We start from the raw sequence: 22,098 nt of genomic DNA, 5'->3' as shown, positions 1-22,098 counted from the left end.
AGTGGATTTCTAGATATAAAAAACGGTTGTTTTGATAGTACCATGATTTATAAAACTACGGATTTATGGTACTTAAACATCTCAAAGTTTTATACACTATGATATTTTTAGAAAACCTTGGTATCCTTAAAAAAAATATAAAAAAACTACGTATCCAAACAGCCCCTTAAATGTAGAAAGTTTCGCAACAAGTGCCGCGACCAAATATATAGAGAGAGTTGACCAAAGAGAAAAAAAACAGAGCAGGGAGCAGGGTGCAAGGGTCAGACTTGGAGCCTGCCTGGGCCCTGGGGAGTCGCCGTGCAGACGCGGAGGAGCCGCCGCCGCACCAACGCCGAGGCCGTCGCTGACAGGCCGATCCCGCGCTTATCTTCCCGGTGGGGCCCGCCCGCTTCCTTCCGAACTCCGAGGCTGCGAGGCCTCCAACGGTCCCCAACTCCACCGCACCACTCCCCATCGCTGCCCCGGTCCCATTCGCCCCAATCCAAACGGCATCCCGATTAAAACCTCCTCCACCACCATCCCGATTCCACAGGCACACGCGCACACTTGTGCTACTAGCCATGGGCTCGTCGGGGTCGAAGGGCATGGACGGCATCGTGGGCGGCGCGGCGGCGGGGGTGGGCTGCGGCGGCGGGGATGGGGATGGGGGCGCGGGGGCGGGGGTGGCGTGGCACGGCGGCGCGCAGCTGTACGTGTCGCTCAAGATGGAGAACGCGCGGATCAGCGGCGACCTCGTCCCGCACGTCTGCGGCTCCGAGCCCATCATCGGCTCCTGGGACCCGTCCCACGCCGTACGCCCCCCAATTGCTTCCTGCTCTTTGCTCCGCTTCTGGTTCGTGCCGCGGCTTAGTGAAATGATTTTTGTTTTGTTGTTGTCGTTTGGCTTTGCAGCTCGCCATGGAGAGGGAGCTGGCGTCCATGTGGGAGCTCAGCTTCGTCGTGCCGCCGGACCATGGTGTGTCTGTGTGCCTTTTTTTTTTTTTGAGAGAGAGAGAGAGGTTGTACGTGCCTCGTGGCTGTCCTCCTGTTCCATGTTAGTATTGGGTTGTCATGGATTTGAATTGGGTATCGATGCCCCTTTCATAATTTTTTTCCTTTTTTGACCTTTTTTTAGTTCTTGGGTGGATTTTTCTTTTGTCCTGTGCTTTTGGTAAAGAATTGGGCTTTTGTCAACTTTTCTTCCTCGGACTGACGTGCTGAATGCCATTAGTTCTTCCAGTGGAATAGAATTGCTTGACTCATTTAGAAATTGAAGTGTCAAACTCGATCATTACAAACTCTGATGCAAATTGCTGGATTCATTGTTTGAATAATTTTAACCCGTGGATTTTGCTCCAGAAACACTGGACTTCAAATTCTTGCTGAAGCCCAAAGACGCAGCGACCCCGTGCATCATCGAGGAAGGGCCGACACGGCTTCTCACCGGTGGCATGCTTGAGGGTGATGTGAGCGTTGCACTATTCAAGCTCAATGGAGATGGTGAGGTGCTCGAGTTCAGGGTGTTCAACAAGGCGGACATCGTGTCTCCTCTTGATCTTGCCGCGAGCTGGAGGGTGTACAAGGAGAACTTTCAGCCTTCCAGAGTCCGGGGCATCCCTGATATCAGTATCAATGTCACACCAACTCATGCGACTGAGGTGAGAGCATTTAAGTTTGAAACCTTTGTGCCTCCTGTGATTTATGCATTTGGTTGCAAAGTTCTGTGTGATCTTTCTATGACATGCATAACTGCTTTATCAATATCCTAGGTTCTCTAAAGTCAAACAAGTAGAGGGGGAAAAACCAACTCTATCAAGTTAAAAAAATATCAGACTAGTAAAAATCTTTACTGCTTTAGAATCTTATCACATATCTTCTTACAATAATTGCAGTGAAATGCTATTTGATGCCAGCAATGCTAGCAGATTATTATTATTAGTACTACTACTACTTTGCTTTTCCTTCCGTAGCATTTCACAACCTTCTTGGTACTTTTTGGAAACCTAGACCTACAAAAGGAATATTTCTCAATCATTTCCTTATCCTTTTCTACTAATCATTCAAACGCTTGCATGATTGTTGTAACTGCTTGCTGAAATCCAAGCTAGTTTGTATTATGGTTTCTCACAGGTTTATGTTTCCTGACTTTCTACAGGATGGATCTGGGGCTAGTTTGGAACTTGACTTAGAGCATTATGTTGTTCCAGCGCCAACTGCACCACCAGTTGAATATGCAGCAAACCCTGCATCCTTGATTCAAACTGGAGCATTGTGGACAAATGATATGCTTCTTAGTGATGGGATTCAGAGTCCAAGTAGTGTTTCTGCAGATTTTGAAGATCATAGTAACCACAAGAAGGTAGGCTGTAATATGGAAAAGTTGATGCTAAATATTGGTTCCACCAATTAATTCTATTGGTTTTTTATAGAAGGTCATAGATTTTGGTCTGATACATCAATTGCTGAGGACATACATTTTTACATTTTTCTTGAAATTCTCTTTTGCCATTCTCTTACTTATCTGGCCAATTTTCAAGTTCTGTATCTGAAATTTATCCTCCTACCAACTTGGAACTAGTCTGGTCTTGGTTATTATTTCATGCAATGAATTATAATTTGTTCTGACTTGCATATATTTGATACCTGTATGGCTGTATCACATGTTTTTTGTGAAGCAAGTAGTTATTTCTTTCTTTGAATCAGCATTGTTGAATTGAATACAGGTTTCATTAAAATCAATTATATTCTGTTCTTTAAACAAAAGCGGTATTGAAAATTAATTTGTTTCTATTGTAGAATATTGAGGCCTTAGTAGAAGATTCTTATAAGAAAATACAATCTTCTGGACTCATAGAGTCCAAATCAATTGGTACCTTTACACCGCTGCAAAAGCAAGACAGACAAAATGGACTTTTCGTTGACAGGGGTGTTGGCTCTCCAAAGCTTCCGAAATCAGCCAGTGCATGTTCCCTGGCATCTGGGCTTAGTTTTGGATCAGCAAAGGTCAGCATTGTTTCTCTCCTTAATTAGTATTAGTAGTAGGTAAAAACAGATAGATAATAGGCATGAATCTGCATAAGCTTAATGATATTGAACCAATAGGCATAATATTTAGATATAAATCTGCATAGCTCTTTGCTCGAACTAATTAAATGAGTATTTATGTGGTTTGAGAAATGTTTTATAGAATGAAATTTGTAGTTTTCTTCTTGACTATTGTTGTGCAGACCATGCCAGAAGCAGCAGGAGCTGTTGCAGCTGCAGCTGTAGCTGATCGGTTACATGGGTCAAAGGAGGACCGGAAACTGGCTATTGTCTTGGTAAACTATTGGAGTTGTATGATAATTTATAACGAGCAGTGTTTAATGTGATAATTTATAACATACATTTTTATAACTTGCTGTGATCCTTTGGTCGACAATGCAAGCTAACATTTGTTTGTTGCATTATTGCTACCTACCATATCCTTTATAGTGTTTAAATGAACTTAAACAGAGGGGTTTTTCTACAGAAAACTAAATTTTACAAATCTTGAGCGGTATTGTTAGTGATTTGTAGTGATGTAGTGAGTGGTTGCAAACCAGACCATCAGTACACTTTAAAATTTGTGGTTTTCAGTGTTAGGTAGAGGATTGAAGTGTTGCCCTTTTAAACATATAGGTGAACAAATAATTACGAAGTCTTGCATGATGTAGTAATTTTTAAAATAAAAACTGAGTATTCGGGGAAGTAAGAATCTACATCTTGTCCCATTTCAATCCCAAAACACCATTTATATTTGTCTTGCTGCTGAGCATAATCGTCATATAAATATCGTGTTAAAATTCACTTTTTTGCTTGAAAATGTTCCTAAAATTTTTATTCAGTGCTTGTTTCGAAAGGTTGGATCTCCTTCTGAATATATCTACCCACAATTTAGGTTGGCCTACCAGCTCGTGGTAAAACCTTCACTGCAGTTAAGCTTACAAGGTACCTTCGTTGGTTAGGTCACGAAACCAGAAATTTCAATGTTGGAAAGGTAATTATATACTTACTCTAGTTAACTGCCTTGGCACAGTGAGTGTATATACTTTTGTTGCTTGACAAATTAGATGACCTTTTCTTTTGCTTGAAAATATATATGCAGTATCGTCGTCTGAAGCATGGAACAAATCAGGTACTATGATCTGCGGTTTGTCATAATTCTGTTATTGGAGTATATGCCATCTATGTTTTGTTAAGTATTATCATGGCAGAATTTCATTCCATGTTTCCTGTATTTTTTTTAGCTACATCACTAGATTTTTGTGTATAAAGACTGATCATATCATGGCTATCTTATGTTCACTTTACTTCATGATTCACAATATATTTGGTATGCATTCTAAAGGAAAATCTTTAGCACACCTTCAGCATGTTGATATTAACTGTCACCAAAATTAATGTTGTTCTCATATTAGTTCACTCAGTTAATCCATAGGCTTACCATTTTATGGATTTTTAAGGGTATGCCGCTCCCCTAATCTGACTTTCAGAATTTGCCACTCCTATGTCTTGTTGACATGTGGTTCCAAGACCCGTGCCATTGGCACATGGAGTGGAATGTCCTGATTCCTGTCACTTGGTTTAGGGTAGTGGCAAATCCTCGAAGTCCCTCATTTTATTTGTACTTTGTGCTATACTCATTATTGTATATTTGGTTACATCTCTGGCTCTGATTCTTGTCCTCTTCTGATAAGGCTAGTTTGCATACATGTGTTGTACTTGTACATCTTGTTGGATTTTGCAATGCAGTTATTTGAGCTTGTCTAAAAAGCTACATTCCTGTTATATGGTAATCTAACAATTTTGCTTTTTTATTCTCTCAGTCTGCAGATTTTTTCCGTGATGATAATACTGAAGGTATTGAGGCACGTAATGAGGTTAGCATGCTTTATTAACTATTGTACATTTTCTTACTAAGTATTTTTTAAATCCTACTCTCAAAATTCAAATAGACGTCATCACAGACACATCTTCTGATTCACCTATATTGTTCTATGTTTTCAAGAAAAATGTCTCGGGTCTTTTTACTGCTCTCCTTTGATCAACACATTGATCTTCATAATTGCCTACTGTACTTAGGAAATTGGTCCCTATTTAGAACACGGTAGTTTTTTAGATTCCTGTTGGAACTGAACTGTTTCCTGTGAAAGTCTTGTGAAATTCCTCTGAAACTTCTTCGTTCTAAAACGGACCTTAATAGGGTTATCGTGCATGTCATTTATTTATCAATAGAGTTGTATTATAATTCCTTACTACTATATAAAAACTTCTTATAGGTATTCAGTACAATATGTTCGAGTTGAATTATAATTCCTTACTACTATATAAAAACTACTTATAGGTATTCAGTACAATATGTCCGCTGCCTCTTTTCTCAACAGTCACATTTTGCCATTAAGCATAGTTAGGGACTTGGGTTTGCTCCTAGATTCTTCTCATGAAGTTTCCAACAAGAATATCAGAAAGGTCAAATGTGATTTTGTGATGATCAACCCTTAGAAGGCGAATATTAAAATTTAAACAGTATCTTTGTTTCAGTATATTATTAATATCTGCTTACATTATCCTTCTGTCATACATGTTGCCAGGTAGCTGCTTTAGCAATGGAGGACATGATAGATTGGATGCATGGAGGAGGTCAGGTAAGCTGGTGTTCACAGCCTGCTTGAAATGTAATATTTGTTCTGATCAGGTCCAGTTGTTTCTAGGTTGGTATCTTTGATGCAACAAACAGCACAAGAAAACGAAGGCATATGCTAATGAAGATGGCTGAAGGTAACTGTAAGGTAATTGATAACATTCATATTTACATCAGATATGGTTCTTTTATCTTTGCTTACTTCAGCTTGTCTAGCTAAAGATGGTTCACATCTATGAAAGTCAGCAGACAATACTGCTGTACTGCTGAAATTTGTTGATTAATTGAATTCATGCGCTCAAGTGCATTTGGTACATTTCTATCTTGCATTTGTATTCTTGAACTTCTCTTCCTAATTGAATTCACTTTCTGCAGATTATATTTCTGGAGACAATATGTAATGATCCAAACATAATTGATAGAAATATACGTCTGAAGATACAACAAAGTCCTGACTATGCTGACCAGTGAGAATCTCCCAAATTCACCCTTCCATAGATAGAGGCAAGTTTGCAGCCTGAATCCTGTGAAAAATTTGCAGGCTAGATTATGAAGCTGGACTGCGGGACTTCAAGGAACGCTTGATGAATTATGAAAAGGTTCAACTATTTTTGTTCTGTTGAAGTGATGCTTACTAAATAAAATTCTTAAGTTGCGTTAACTATTTAGTCCTGAATCAAGTAGCATTACTTCTGTAGGTCTACGAGCCAGTGGGGGAAGGTTCTTACATTAAAATGATTGACATGGTAAAAGGGCAGGGTGGTCAGCTACAGGTAAGCTCTTCCGTACCTTTGCACATTCTACAGTACATGAATCTACACTAGGAAGGTTGGCATGCCTAGGTGCCAGAAGGATCAATGGTATTGGTACACGTTCCATGTAATTGAATACCTTCGGAAATACTTGAACATGCATCCGATGTTCTGTAAAATGGGCACATAGTAGGATCAATTATTTACACCAAACGATGTTGAGTTTTGTGATCATATGTTTTCAGTTTTGAAACTTGACATGCTATGTTTTGTTTAATGCTTCTTCATTTGAAAGTTCTTAACTTTTTTGACCTTGTACCCAGGTAAATAATATCAGTGGTTATCTCCCTGGGCGGATCGTCTTTTTCTTGGTATGTACTTCTAGGCTCACACAATGAATAGTTACTTGCACTTTTTGAGTATGCAAAATATCTGCATGTTCTAAGAAATGCACATATTTCTTGTTTGGTTCAAGTTTATTTGCATGACACAATCAATTGGTGACACATCTTCTCGCATTATGCAACTGCAGGTGAACTCTCATCTTACACCGCGGCCTATTTTGCTTACCAGGCATGGTGAGAGTTTACATAATGTTAGAGGAAGAGTTGGTGGTGATACGGTCCTAAGGTTTGCTTTCTCTAAGTTTTAATCTGATGCCTTCAGATGATACTTTCTGCATTGACATTGCCATTTTAAGCCCTGCAAGTAAAATGTTAAATTTTATGGAAAATTTTCATTTAGAAGTTCAGTTATTGCACTCATCCAAGTAAGTATCATGCAAATGTGTCGATCTTATATGAATGATCTTACTGTATTGAGCTAACAAATTCCTCTTTAAACTGCCTGATAATTGCGCACAGTGAAGATGGAGAGCTTTATGCGAAGAAGCTAGCCAACTTTATTGAAAAGCGGCTCAAGTCTGAGAAAACTGCAACTGTAAGTAATTTCATGGATTTGAAAGATCAATTTAATCACCAGAAAATGAGCAGATAGAGTAAGAGGTTTTCAATTTGTGATTATCCAATTATTTAGATATGGACCAGCACTCTTCAGAGAACAATTTTGACAGCAAGTCCAATTGTTGGATTCCCAAAGGTAATTGGTTAGAGAGTTTAGGAGTCTTCTAATTACAGACCTCTTTCAAGGTAGCCACATTGACATTGATTGACTCTTGTTGTAGATACAATGGCGTGCTCTTGATGAAATCAATTCTGGAGTTTGTGATGGGATGACGTATGAAGAGATAATGAAAATTATGCCCGAGGAATATGAGTATGTATAATAATCTTTTCATTGGTTGCTTGTGCATGGGAGGTCCTTACTAGTAACTTCATATGAGATGTGTCACGGCCGGTGGCAGAGATCAGTGATCAGAGATTGTAGCGATGCGGAATTGGTAATTGTGGACGCAGAACTGGATGCTTGAACTTGGGTGGCGTCGTGGTGGCGGCGCCCAGGAGCAAGGCACGGGATAAGGGTGAACTTTAGGATTCTAATTGATTGCCTTCCTAAGTTCGCACAATTACAATATATAGATGGCTATGGCTAACAAATCCTTAAATAACTCCAATCTCTATTCCTAACCGAACCAATCTATTAATCCAACTCTATCTCTAACCAATCCAACTACGAACCTAACTTGCCGACGAAGATGTAGCTGCAGCCGTCACGACTCCTTGGCGCGCCCGGCGTCGATGGTAGGTCTATCCCCACATGATATCTCTCCCTCCCTTGGGAAACAGCTCGTCCTCGAGTTGGAAGTTGGGATAGTGCTGACGGAACTCTGGAACACGTTCCCACGAGGCATCTGCAACCGGCTGGCCCTCCCATTGAACCAGCACTTCCCAAACGCCACAGCTCAAACGTGAACGCAAAACAACAACCAGGCATAAACACCGCGCGCCCATTGTGAATAGGTGGAAGTGGCGGTGGTGCAGTCGGAGGATCACCAATGAAGGGTTTCAATAAGTTGATGTGGAACACCGAATGAAGACGTGCCTGCCGTGGTAGGTCTAGGCGGTACGCCACCTCACCAATGCGTTCAAGGACCTTGTAAGGACTGTAGAAACGAGGAGCCAACTTGCTTGAGGATGCATCGGAAATAGACACTGCTGGATGGTGATGAAGACGAAGCCATACCCATTGGCCTACATCGAATGTGAGAGGCCGGTGCTTGTCGTCGTAATAGTGCTTGTCATGCTGTTGAGCTTGATGAAGACGATCTCGGACGTCATGGAGGAAGGAGTCCCGATCCACCAGCTGTTTGTCCACCGCCTGCACCTCGCCGTGCCCAAGTCGTAGGAGCGAAGAGTAGGTGGGTCACGGCCGTAGACGATGCGAAACGGCGTTGCTTGGAGCGTCGTATGGAATGATGTGTTGTAGCAATATTCGACCCACAGAAGCCACTGTACCCATTAACGTGGACGGTCACCTGTCATGCACCGCAAATACATCGCGATGACCTTGTTGGCTGCCTCTGTCTGACCGTCCGTCTGGGGATGAAAGGCAGTGCTTTTGAGAAGGCGAACACCCGCGAGCTTGAATAATTCTGTCCAGAACCGGCTTGTAAAGATGGTGTCACGATCCGAGACAATGATTGTCGGCAACCTGTGCAGGCGCACCACCTTCGCGAAGAACGCTCGAGCAACAGACTCAGCTATGTATGGATGTGCCAGAGGAATAAAATGAGCGTACTTCGAGAACCAATCTACCACAGACAATCTTCCCGTGTACCTTAGGTAATGCCTCGACAAAGTCCATTGCGACGTCTTCCCAAATGTGTTCCGGCACTGGAAGAGGCTGAAGAAGACCGGCTGGGTGTTGTGTTGAAGTCTTGTTGCGCTGACAGGTCGAACAGCCACGCACGTAGTCCTCGACAGCCACACACACGCCCGTCCAAGTGAAATCGCTGCGGGCGGTGGAGCGTCTTTTGAACGCCTTCGTTTCCTGGTTCATGAGCCTCCGATATAATCAATGGAATCAATGGGGAGGAACTGGAGAGGAAGATGCGTCGGTCACGGATGATCATGCCATCGCGTACCGGCCACGTTGGCCCCAGCTCGCCATTGCATCTTGGTCACTAGCTCTTGTAGCGCAGCATCCCCTGTCGTGTCCTTGCGAATATCATCAAGGAGGTCGAACCGCGGCCCAGAAATTGCTGCTAATTGCTTAGCGCCAACGCCACCGTCCCGACGAGATAGGGCGTCTGCCACCGTGTTCGTCAAGCTAGGCTTGTAGTCGACCACGAAGTCATATCTGAAGAGTTTACTGACCCAACGATGTTGTGGAATGGTCGACAGATGCTGATTAGGCAAGAACTTCAAGCTATAATGATCGGTCTTGATGATGAAGGGATGTCCCCAGATATATAGTCGCCAATGCTTACGGCGTAGACGAGGCCGATGAGCTCACGTTCATAGGCGGCCAACTTAGTGTGTCGCAGCGTGACTGGTTTGCTAAAGTATGCAATTGGACCGCTGCCTTGATGCAGTACCGCTCCAAAATCGGAGCCTGATGCGTCGCATTCCACGGTGAAGGAGCTAGTGAAGTCCGGTAGTTGCAATGCCGGCGCGATGGTCAGCACATTCTTCAGCTTGTCGAAGGCGGAAGAGGCATCGGTAGTCCATGCGAACCCCTCCTTCTTGAGGAGATTTGTCAAAGGTTCAGCGATGGCGCCGAAATCTCAGATGAACTTGCGGTAGTATCTTGCTAAGTCCAAGAATCCTCGCAGCGCGCGCATGGAGACCGGGCGCGGCCAGTCCACCACCGCCCTGATCTTGGCGTTGTCCATGGCGACACCGTCCTTAGAAACGACGTGACCAAGATAGGCCACGAACGTCTCTCCAAACGAGCATTTCGACTTCTTCAGGGCGAGTTTGTGCTGGCGGAGGAGGTGGAACACAGCGCGCGTATGTCGGAGATGATCAGCCCACAACCTGCTATAGATTAAAATGTCATCAAAAAAATACCAACACATGGCGACGCAGGAAGGGTTTGAGGATCTCGTTCATCAGGGCCTGAAACTTCTGGGGCATTGGTAAGGCCGAACGACATCACAACAAACTCGAATAAGCCTTCGTGCATGCGGAACGTCGTCTTGTGAATGTCGTCGTCGTACATGCGGACCTAATGATATCCAGAGCGCAAGTCGAGCTTAGTAAAGAAGCACGCCCCCTTGAATTCGTTTAGAAGCTCGGCCACCACGGGAATTGAAAATTTATCTTTCAACGTCTTGTCGTTGAGAGCTCGGTAATCAACGCAGAAACGCCATGATCCATCGCACTTCTTGACAAGCAGGACCGGCAAAGAGAAGGTGGACTTGCTACGGCGAATAAGCTCGAGCTATAGCATTTCGGTGCATTGACGTTCCAACTCGTTCTTCTGAATGGACGGATAGCGATACGGCCGAACGACCACTGGTGGTGTGCCCCGCAGGAGATGAATGCGGTGACTGCATGGTAAGCCCATAGGTGATTGGAACAGATCGTTGAATTCCTCCAGTAGCGCGTCAAGAACTGCCCATGCCGAGTAAACGCGCAAGTTCAGTTGTGGTGCGCGGCCTACAAGCACATGCCAGATGATGCAATGATCGCGCCACCAAAAGGACATGGTCATCTTGTCGAAGTCCCAAAGAATGAGCCCAAGGGTGTGCAGCCATTGCACCACCAGGACCACGTCGTGTTCGCCGAGATCGAGGGTGTAGAGGTCAAGGTGGAAATCCTAGTGGTGGACACGGACTGGGACGCGACGGCAAACTCCCGCGCTTGGAACACTGTCCTCGTTGGCCACAGTGACTAGGAGTCCTAAACGACCAAGTGGTGTCAGTCCGGCCTTGGGCAAGGCCACGTCCGCGATGAAGTTATGTGTGGATCCCGAGTCTACGAAGGCTTGGAAGAGCTGGCCGCCGATGGAGACATGGAGACGCATCATATCGTCGTGTTGGACGCCCGAAAGTGTGTGCAGAGAGATCTTCGGTTCATCCTCGACGTCTTCTTCATAGCCGCCCCCGTCCTTGGGAAAATCTAGGACAATTTGGAACAACTTCTTACACATATGCTCGGGCAAGAATTTCTCCTCGCAATTGTAGCACAATCCCTTGGTGCGGCGATCAGCCATCTCCGTCAGCGTTAGGAACTTAAAGCGGTGCGATCTATTGGTCATCGCGGTCTTCGGACCCCAGCGTCCTTCAGGGTTGGTGCTGGTCGCGACGCGTTCGAGCGTTGGCGAGGGAGATCCGCAGTGGCCTGCACCTGAGTGCGACCTTCGTATGCGTGGGCCAAGTGCACACGTCTTCCAGAGTCTCGGGTTGGCGCAATTCCATGTTCGTGCGGAGCGGATCCAGGAGGCCAGCGGTGAAGACCTGAATTTGATGGCGTTAGGTCATCCTGTCGCACCGGCAGACCAGGGCAAGGAACTTGTTCTGGTAATCGGCCACCGACCTAGTTTGACGAAGCTGGGAAAGCTCGCCAAGATGGTTGTTCTGAATTGTTGGACCGAAGCGGCGATTGACGAGCTTGATGAAGTCCAGCCACGTTGGTTCGCCATGATCCTGCGTGAGGCAGAAGTACCACTGTTGGGTGTTATCGTCCATATGGAACGAAGCCAGCCATACCTTGTGATCTTTCGGCGTAGCCATGCCGTGGAAGAATTACTTGCACCGATTGAGCCATGGCAGCGGGTCGCTGGCGCCATCGTACTTCGGAAAACCAGTTTGTGGTAGCGTGGAGGAGGTCGGTTGTTGTCCTGTCGAGAGTGTGTGCAGAGAGATCTTCGGTTCATCCTCGACGTCTTCTTCATAGCCGCCCCTGTCCTTGGGAAAATCTAGGACAATTTGGAACAACTTCTTACACCTATGCTCGGGCAAGAATTTCTCCTCGCAATTGTAGCACAATCCCTTGGTGCGGCGATCAGCCATCACCGCCGGCGTTAGGAACTTAAAGCAGTGCGATCTATTGGTCATCACGGTCTTCGGACCCCAGCGTCCTTCAGGGTTGGTGCTGGTCGCGACGCGTTCGAGCGTTGGCGAGGGAGATCCGCGGTGACCTACACCTGAGCACGACCTTCGTACGCGCGGGCCAAGTGCATCGCGTCTTCCAGAGTCTTGGGTTGGCGCAATTCCATGTTCGTGCGGAGCGGATCCAAGAGGCCAGCGGTGAAGACCTGAATTTGATGGCGTTAGGTCACCCTATTGCACTGGCAGACCAGGGCAAGGAACTTGTTCTGGTAATCGGCCACCGACCCAGTCTTACGAAGCTGGGAAAGCCCGCCAAGATGGTTGTCCTGAATTGTCGGACCGAAGCGGCGATTGACGAGCTTGATGAAGTCCGGCCACGTTGGTTCGCCATGATCCTGCGTGAGGCGGAAGTACCACTGTTGGGCGTTATCGTCCATATGGAACGAAGCCAGCCATACCTTGTGATCTTTCGGCGTAGCCATGCCGTGGAAGAATTACTCGCACCGATTGAGCCATGGCAACGAGTCGTTGGCGCCATCGTACTTCGGAAAACCAGTTTGTGGTAGCGTGGAGGAGGTCCGTCGTCGTCCTGTCGAGCGCCGACGTCTTGCATGGCTGGTAGCCCGTCGTCGTGCTTCTTCGGACCGGTCGTCGTGGTATGGGCTGTGGACGACCCGGTGTTCTCCAGACGAGAGAGAGCTACGTTGTGCGCAGCCACCTAATTTTTTAGGTCGCTGATGTCACCTTTGATCGTAGGAATTTGGCTGACCGTCGCTGCTAGCGCCTTCAGCTGAGACACTATGTCGTCAAGTTGCCGAACCACGTCGTCGATAGTCTTGGAGGCGTTGGCCATCGGGATCGAAAGAGCTGTCTCTGATACCAAGTTGTCATGGCCGATGACAGAGATCAGCGATCGGAGATTTTAGCAATGTGGAATTGGTAATCGTGGACGCAGAACCGAACGCTTGAACTTGGGCAGCAGCTGTGGTGGCGACGTCCCAGAGCAAGGCACGGGATAAGGGTGAACTTTAAGATTCTAATTGATTGCCTTCGTGAGTTCTCACAATTACAATATATAGATGGCTATGGCTAACAAATCCTTAACTAACTCCAATCTCTATTCCTAACCGAAAACCAATCTATTAATCCAATTCTATCTCTAACCAATCCAACTACAAACCTAACTTGCCGATGAAGATGTAGCTGCAGCCGTCACGACTCCTTGGTGCGCCCGACGTCGATGGTAGGTCTGCCCTCACATGACAAGATGGCAGACCAATGTATTAATTATCCTTCTTTAGATTTATAGTTTTCCTCATTGTACAAATTAAGAAAAAATTGAACGAGCAGCATTGTTTTTGACACTTTTTAGTCGCAAAACTGATACTAGTATAGTACAGTACATGTACAAGGGACAGAGTACACCATTATTGATTGTTGTGCTCACAGATTGGCCAGCCCATATTTGTTGAATATTTGCATCTGAAAACACCACTGTGATGTTTTTCTAATGCCTTTTCAAACCAGGTCACGCAAGAAGGACAAGCTTAGATATCGCTACCCCCGTGGAGAATCTTACCTTGATGTGATTCAGAGGTTAAAGCAATAATGCCTAGTTATTGAGACAAAACATGTATAGGTTTACTATAATTTGCAGTACATCGTAAAAAGTTTCAGTTCTATCATCACTATAGCCTAATTGCTGATGTCATAATAACCCTCAGGTTGGAACCCGTGATCATCGAGCTAGAACGCCAGCGTGCACCAGTGGTCGTTATATCCCACCAGGCAAGTTGCTACACTTGATGGTGAAATCTTGATGTGCACAGAAGCTGATCTTTGAACTATGTGTCCTATTGATAGGCCGTATTGCGAGCGCTTTATGCATATTTTGCCGACAGGCCTTTGAGAGAAGTTCCAGACATAGAGGTGACACATTTGATCGTCCTCTTCTTCGTCAATGATGTATTAATAATGTACTAGAAGCCTTGCAAGACGTCGCTAATTCGAAGTAATAGCATTTATTCTTATGTAGATGCCGCTGCATACCATAATAGAGATACAAATGGGAGTCACCGGTGTTGAAGAGAAGAGGTACAAGCTCATGGACTGAGATTGTGGTACATACAAGGCTATCAGTAAGGCAGCAGCTCTGCTGTTTCGGATAGTCATACAGAGTACAGATACACAATTATTCCAGTATAGTTACCCAATCTCATCTTTCTCCGGATGGTGTAAAACGAACTCCTCCGGTGTAAAATTTGTACCGAAAATGCATATTGATCATTGTAAAGGAAAACATATTACTAATAAGGAACTGTAAAAATAACATACTTACTGCTGCTAATAAGGAATGCAGACATACCCTCAAAGCAACAATAATCCCAAGGCTTGTTCAGAACATATATGACCAGCCAAATTGGTTGGTCCTGTGGCTGATGTCAGGACCAATGAAGCATCACTGTTGGGTTATATTGGACTAGCTAAGTATCTGTACGTTATAATAAAAATATAAATACTAGATATAGTAACATCAAGCACAAACTAAGGTATAATGATACGAATGTTATTGGGACACTGTCAAACGAATATATCAGGAGTGATGTAGTTTGATTTTAGATGGATCTGAAAAAAGATCATCTACTAATTTCCTCCATAATTTTTTATTTATTTTTATTAATAAAATAAGTTATATCGGTAGCCGTTAACGAGATAGGGAGGCTGAAGGATGATGATGAATGACAAAAATAAGTAAATTGTTTAAATTTTAAGGGTTTTATTAAATAGAAAGAGAGAAGAAAAAGAGATGATATGAGAATCAACTTATGTTTTATACATTAGAGACTTATATGACCGGCCAAACTCCTAACTGTGTCCATGTGAGGACTCAAGGTAGACAGTTTTCTTGCTCTGGAACATGGTCCTCAACAGTCTGCCAAATTTCCCTGGATTCCCTCACTTGTCCCTGTCTGCCTCCTGCTCGCTTCTTCAGTTTCTTCTACTGCCTCCAATTAGTGTTGGGACTTAGGTCGGATCGGGCCGCCAGTCCAATCCTGTCGTGCCTTGTGTCATGTCATGTTATACTTATTATATATGATCGGCCAATCATGTCGTGATGTGTCGGTATGAGTCAACTTAGGAAGATCCAAGCATTGCACTTGGCACGTCATGCCATCGTCGTGTCGTGTCGGTCTAGGCACGGCCTTGCTCCGTATCACCTGACAATATTTATATATTTATCTCTTACCATCACGTGTATCTCCCAAGCTCACACATACTTCATACCATCTGACAATATTTATATATTTATCTCTTATCATCTTACACTTATATTTTTTATGCTCACACATCTTTCTTAGTGTCTCACATTTTGTATCCGAGAGATTAGAGTATAAGCACAGGAAAATAATCATGCAGATTGTGTCGTGCCCTTTTCGTGTCGTGCTGGCACGTCTACCGTGCCAAGATTCTAAGCACGGTACGGCTTTCGTGTTTGTGTCATGCCGTGTTGGTCCAGTCCAAAATATTGCGTGTCATATCGTGCTTTGGGCCATGCCAAAACTCATATCGTGGGCAATCTAACGCTCAAGTCCTAGCTCTACCTCAAATTATATAGTGGTCGCCAAGCCAAATTGCCATCATGCATGCATGCATGATTGAACGCATCCAGCGGCCATGTTGTTCGCTCGCTACGACGCCAATGTCCAGCTGGCCGCGGTCACCGGCTCTTGGTGGCGATCGTGTTCGTTGCCGCGCTCCACCTCTACGCACGATACCTCCTGCGGCGAGGGCATGACGCTGCTGCTACCGCCGGCAACCTACGCGCACTGCAGCGCCCACCGGACGGCTACGAGCTGGAGATCATTGGCGTCGGCGGCGCGTGCGGCCGGGACGCCAAGGCGTTGTGCGTGCTGCCGGTGTTCGTGTGGGAGTCCAGGGGGAGGAGGAGGAAGGCGCTGCCGTCGAGCATGAGCAGTGTGCGATGTGCCTGGGGGAGATGGAGGACGACAGGAGAGCTGGGGAGGCTGCTCCTGGCGTGCCGCCACGTGTTCCACATCCGAACAAAATCCACCAAAGCTATACAGCGTCAGACCACATAATTCCCCCAGTCAGACCGCCACTCTCGAGATGAACCTAACAACCATGGGTATACAGCGGTCAGACTGCCCGAAGGGCCGGTCAGACCGCCACTCTCGAGATAGAACAAGACTGCCCTGACTCATATACAGTGGTCAGACCGCCTCATAGGCCGGTCAGACCGCCAACATCCAGAAACTCCCAAAGGCAGTCTTTTCTCGAATTCTCTCAAACTACATTTTTCAACTCTATATAAAATGCAAGTTTGAGCAAATTTGACACTATAGAAGCCTTAAGTAAACACACATCAACCCCTCTTAATAGTACGGCATTTATCCTATAAATCTGATCAATTTTCTTCTCTAAACTCCTTTGACCGGCAAAATAGAATGCCCTATAATATACCTTTGCCTTGAGCTAGCCTTTTTCATACTTTCCACTCATACATCTTCTAGCTTCGCAACATCTTTGTAACTAACATTTTCATAACTCAACCAAACAAGTTAGTCCATAAAGATATATTGTCATTAATTACCAAAACACGAATTAGGGATCTAGATGCTTTCAATCTCCCCTTTTTTGGTAATTGAGGACAATAACTCAAAGAAGTGATGTGAATAAGGTTTTGAGCCTACTTTTAGCACAAGGCATAAAGAAGACTCGATGAATAGTTTCCATAACAAGAATTTTAAGAAAATGAATTTTAAAAGAAATACATACTATTAAAAACTCATGTTAAGGTAAGCTCCCCCTACAAATGTGCTCATATGATTAAAGAGAAGATGAATGGCACAAGATAGAGATTTTAATGAAATTTTGGCGAAGTTTACCTTGCTTTCTTGGATTCGAGGAAGAGAATATAACCAAAGATATTTCCAATATAAACACATCATTTCAAATCATTCTCCTCGAGATATGTAACAAAGTTAGAACATATGATCACAATAATTAAACATAGTTCAACATAGTACTAATGCAACCAAAATAAAGACACTTCTTGTTCCAACATCTAACATAGTTCAACATAGTACTAATGCAACCAAAATAAAGACACTTCTTGTTCCAACAAATTCTCCCCTTTTGGCATCAAATACCAAAAATGTCTTCTCATCCTGAGGAGGAGGTGGAGGAGGTCTCGGATATACACTATAGAAATGCTCGGAGAAGCTGTTGAAGCGGCTAGAGAAGCTGTCGAAGCGGCTAGAGAAGCTGTCAAACTGTTGCTGTAGATTCTACTATCCTAGAGATATATTGTTAAACATGTCGGTCAACTCTTGGTTCTGAGTGTTTAATGCTACAATATCCTCACAAGCAAGAGCAATGGTATTCTGAGTGGCATTAATAACTGACTGATAGAAAGACTGGGGAGGATTCTCCTGAAAAGAGACAAACTGTTGTTGAATGCTCTGGTGGATGTTGTGTTGAATGGAAGCCATATATGGATCAAAGAACCCTGCTAGAGGTACCCACTAAGGAGGAACTGGTTATGGAGCAGGCTGCGGTGGAGGAACATAGTGTTGAGGCTCATCATGCTGTCCTCCCTAAGCTGCATCCTGACCTCTACGCAAAATACTGGAGTCTACTTTGAAAGGCTGATATCCCAAATGCTTACAATCACAAGAAGATTTTTGAAACTTTGTCTTTATGAGAATAAGAGATATAATGTATGGAGCACAACAATGGAGTTATGCTCACTGTGATATCATCAATGGCCTTGAGCATAAACCTGATTACATTAATCTTTCCCCTGTTCATGATATGGTTAATGATATTCCAATAAAGATCCCTAATAGCATCACTGTTACCACTCTTTGGAGCAAATGTGACTCTTACAATTTTGTTGATTGTAGCGGGGAGCACCTTTAAGCCTGTAACAGTCCTAAGAGTGACTTTAGGGACAACACACATTGGTTTATAAAAGACACTCTAAGCTTCCTTTGCCAAGCATTCTTCATCATTAATATCAATAATGTCATAAACAATATCAGAAGGAATTCTGATAGCATTAGCAAAATCTCTGAATGAAGCTTCATATTTCTTAGATCCAGTCATCCACTCAATTTTCTGAGAATTATGGGAGATCTCAACAGTAGCATAGAACCGTTGAATGACTGTAGCATTCCAATCACACTTGAAATTAACAAGCTCATAAAAGCCTAGCTCTTGAAAGATATCAACTAAAACAGTCATGCTAGGTTGACTTCTCACATAAGTCCAATCAATCCATTTATGATCAAATATGTTCTTGTTCAAGTGATGGCCATAAAAAGCATCTTGTTGTGTCATTGAATAAAAATGAGGTTGAGTTGCATCATTATCAAGATCATACTGATATTGGTTTCTGCCCCTAGTATACTCAGTTGAATTCCAATTTTTCTTATGCCCAACATAAGCTTGATAATTTATCTCGATATCCTCATCACTAGCATCATCCATATCAAAATCAACATTACCAGCATAAGAAGAGGCTTCTTCACCAACATCTTGTGATGACACCCAATTAGAATCACCATGATCACCCTCTGACTCTGAATCTGAAAACCTTCTCTTACCCTTGCCCTGACGGGTCAAAAACTTTCTCATATTCTTTCCAAGACCACTTCCACCTCCACTGATCATATGAGATATCACAATGCATTAGATAAAGAAAAAGATTGACACAAGATGAAACAGAGGAAGTTTTGGGCTCTGCTGCCGCTGGCGATCAGACCGATGAAGGCCGCGGTCAGACCGCCGGCAGGCAGACAACCTTCCTTTGATCGATTTTGATGAAATTTGAAGCAAATTGAATTTCCAACCGACCAAACCTTGAGAATAGCATAATATAGATGCTAGCAACATATTCCAACAGAGTTCATCTCAAATTCATGCCTAAAATTATAGATCACACCCTTCAAACCCTAAGCACTAAAAGCTTGAAAATCTATGGTAAAAAGGGTAGGAATCCATAGATTACCGAGAGGCTATGAGAGAGGAGTCCACGGTGAAACCGGAGAAACTTGCGGATCAACCGGGGACTAAAGATTTTGTCTCCCTTGAGTTTTCTGTCGAGAGCACGTTTTTGTGGAGAGAGGAAAAAGAAAGTGCTCGGTTTGGAAGAAAGGAGACGAGGACCGAAAGAGATAGGATCTATCTGGACAAAACCGTAGGTGCTGGTCAGACCTTCGGAGTCCAGGGACTCCAAACCTTTCTGTATAGATCGTCGGTCAGACCGGTGAGAACCGCGTGAAGCTTCTGAACTTTTGAGATTTGAACTTTAAAGCGAGATGCGCGATAACATATGAACTTTTGAGATGAGATATGTGAAATAATCATATGTAACATTCCATAACTATAATTATTGAAATATAAACTTGAATTTAAATATGCAACAAATTTACATATTCAAAAAGAAATAAATATGAACAAAATGAGCATGTAAAGCATTGTAAAATTGCTAGAACATGTAAATGCATAAACATCATGTGTATATTGTTTCAAGAAACATTTGAGAAGTCGATGACATTAAGCTCATTTCTCAATTTGCAAAAAATGACTCTCATCTAAGGGTTTGGTGAAGATATATGTTAGTTGGTCTTCGGTCCAAACACTGTCTACTAGGATATCGTCTTTGCTTACATGATCTCTAAGAAAATGATGTCGAATATCTATATACTTGGTTCTAGAGTGTTGGACCAAATTTGTGGCTATTTTCATGGCACTCTCATTGTCACACAAAAGAGGCACTATTTTGAAAACAACATAATAATCTAACAAAGTTTGCCTCATCCATAGCAATTGAGCACAACAACTACATGCAGAAACATATTCTGTTTTGGCGGTAGAAAGTGCTATGGAGTTTTGTTTCTTGGACGACCATGAAACTAGCGATCTACCAAGAAATTGGCAACTACCGAAGGTGCTCTTCCTATCAACTCTGTAACCCGTATAATCGGAATCCGAATATCCGATTAGCTCAAACTTAACACCTTTAGGATATCAAAGCCCTATATTAAGAGAGAATTTTAAATACCTCAAAATGCGCTTAACGGCTATCAAATGACATTCTTTAGGAGATACTTGAAACCTTACACGCATGCATACACTAAACATAATATCGGGCCTAGATGTGGTAAGATAAAGCAAACTATCTATTATAGATCTATAAAGCTTTAAATCTACCGGTTTACTTCTTTCATCAAGATCAAGATGACCATTAGTCGCCATAGGAGTCTTGATAGGTTTTGCATCTTCCATACCAAACTTTTTCAATAAATCATTCAGATACTTTGATTGGCTAATAAAAGTCACATCTTTGAGTTGCTTGATTTGAAGTCCGAGAAAGAAACTCAATTCACCAATCATTGACATTTCGAATTTTCTACATATCATTTCTCCAAATTTCTCACAAAAATCTTGTTAGTAGATCCAAAAATGATGTGATCAACATAAATTTGACAAACAAAGAAATCATTTTCAATAGATTTAATGAACAAGGTAGTGTCAACTTTCCTAATTTTAAAGCTCTTTGAAACAAGAAAATCTCTAAGTCTCTCGTACCACACATGTGGGGTTTGTTTAAGGCCATAGAGGGATTTAGAGAGTTTATACACATGATTGGGCCTCTTAGGATCTTCAAAATCAGGAGGTTGTTCAACAAAGACAAGTTCACTAATTCTACCATTCAAAAAGGCATTTTTCACAACTATTTGATATAATTTGATATTATAAGATGAAGCAAAAGCAAGCAAGATTCTAATAGCCTCAAGTCTAGCTACGGAAGCAAAAGTTTCACCGAAATCCAAACCTTCGACTTGAGTATATCCTTGTGCAACCAATCTTGCTTTGTTCATTACAACAATTCTATCTTCATCTTTCTTATTCCGAAAAACTCATTTTGTGCCAATAACATTATGATCTCTTGGTCTTTCTACCAATTCCCACACATCATTGCGGGTGAAATTATTTAACTCTTCATGCATTGCATTCACTAAATCTGAATCATTTAGAGCTTCTTCTACATTGTTAGGTTCAATAGAAGATACAAAAGAATAGTGTTTACAAAATGAAGCAATACGAGAACAAGTTTGAACACCCTTACTAAGATCACTAACAATCTGATCAATGGGATGGTCCTTGGCAATAGTATGATGAACTCTTGGATGAGCTACCGGCTCCTGCGATGAATTTGATGAAGTGGTAGCTTGTAGTAATAGAACATCCATGTCTTCAACATTTTGAGCTTGAGCTTGATTATTTGTACTGGAAGAAGATGGACTAGCTTGAATAGAGATAGATGGATCATCCTCTAGCTCATCTTTCTCTTTTGGCTTGATGTCACCTATTGACATATTTTTTATAGCACTTCTCAAGCCTTCATTACCTACATCATCCAAATTTTCTTGCTCTTCTTGAGAGCCATTAGTCTCATCAAATTCAACATCATGTGTCTCTTCAACCAAACCAGAATTTTAGTTATAGACACGATAAGCTTTACTATTAGAAGAATAACCAAGTAAAAAACATGCATCATATTTTTTTTTAGAATTTTGATAAACGAGTACCTTTCTTGAGAATATAGCATTTGCATCCAAATACCCGAAAATATGAAATATTTGGCTTTCTTCTGATAAGAAGTTCGTATGGAGTCTTCTTCAATAAACTATGACAATATAATCTATTGGATGAAT

The 22,098-nt window shown here is 43.0% G+C and overlaps 1 protein-coding gene across 3 annotated transcripts; it reads left to right on the top strand.

Annotated features, from left to right (window-relative positions):
• Positions 1 to 261: 261 nt before the first annotated feature.
• Positions 262 to 14,734, top strand: LOC133928518 (6-phosphofructo-2-kinase/fructose-2,6-bisphosphatase-like). 3 transcript variants are annotated; one of them, XM_062374868.1, is made up of 23 exons: positions 263 to 794; positions 895 to 958; positions 1,342 to 1,640; positions 2,138 to 2,341; positions 2,779 to 2,985; positions 3,210 to 3,302; positions 3,902 to 4,000; positions 4,109 to 4,138; positions 4,830 to 4,883; positions 5,595 to 5,648; positions 5,715 to 5,792; positions 6,020 to 6,111; positions 6,186 to 6,243; positions 6,343 to 6,417; positions 6,720 to 6,767; positions 6,929 to 7,026; positions 7,260 to 7,335; positions 7,432 to 7,494; positions 7,580 to 7,671; positions 13,880 to 13,948; positions 14,077 to 14,140; positions 14,216 to 14,281; positions 14,371 to 14,734. In XM_062374868.1, the coding sequence occupies exons 1-23, from the start codon at positions 564 to 566 to the stop codon at positions 14,404 to 14,406; spliced, it is 2,250 nt and encodes a 749-aa protein (XP_062230852.1). In that variant the 5' UTR covers positions 263 to 563; the 3' UTR covers positions 14,407 to 14,734. The 3 variants fall into 3 exon arrangements, with proteins under 3 accessions (XP_062230853.1, XP_062230852.1, XP_062230851.1); XM_062374867.1 differs by having other exon boundaries at positions 264 to 794; positions 14,388 to 14,734; XM_062374869.1 differs by lacking the exons at positions 14,216 to 14,281; positions 14,371 to 14,734 and having other exon boundaries at positions 262 to 794; positions 13,880 to 13,985; positions 14,077 to 14,117.
• The last annotated feature ends 7,364 nt before the right edge of the window (positions 14,735 to 22,098 follow it).

This window comes from Phragmites australis, chromosome 9, assembly GCF_958298935.1.
Source record: "Phragmites australis chromosome 9, lpPhrAust1.1, whole genome shotgun sequence".
NCBI classification, from domain to species: domain Eukaryota; kingdom Viridiplantae; phylum Streptophyta; class Magnoliopsida; order Poales; family Poaceae; genus Phragmites; species Phragmites australis.
The sequence above is the reverse complement of the archived record's forward strand: the minus strand, read 5'-3'. Positions and strand labels throughout refer to the sequence as shown.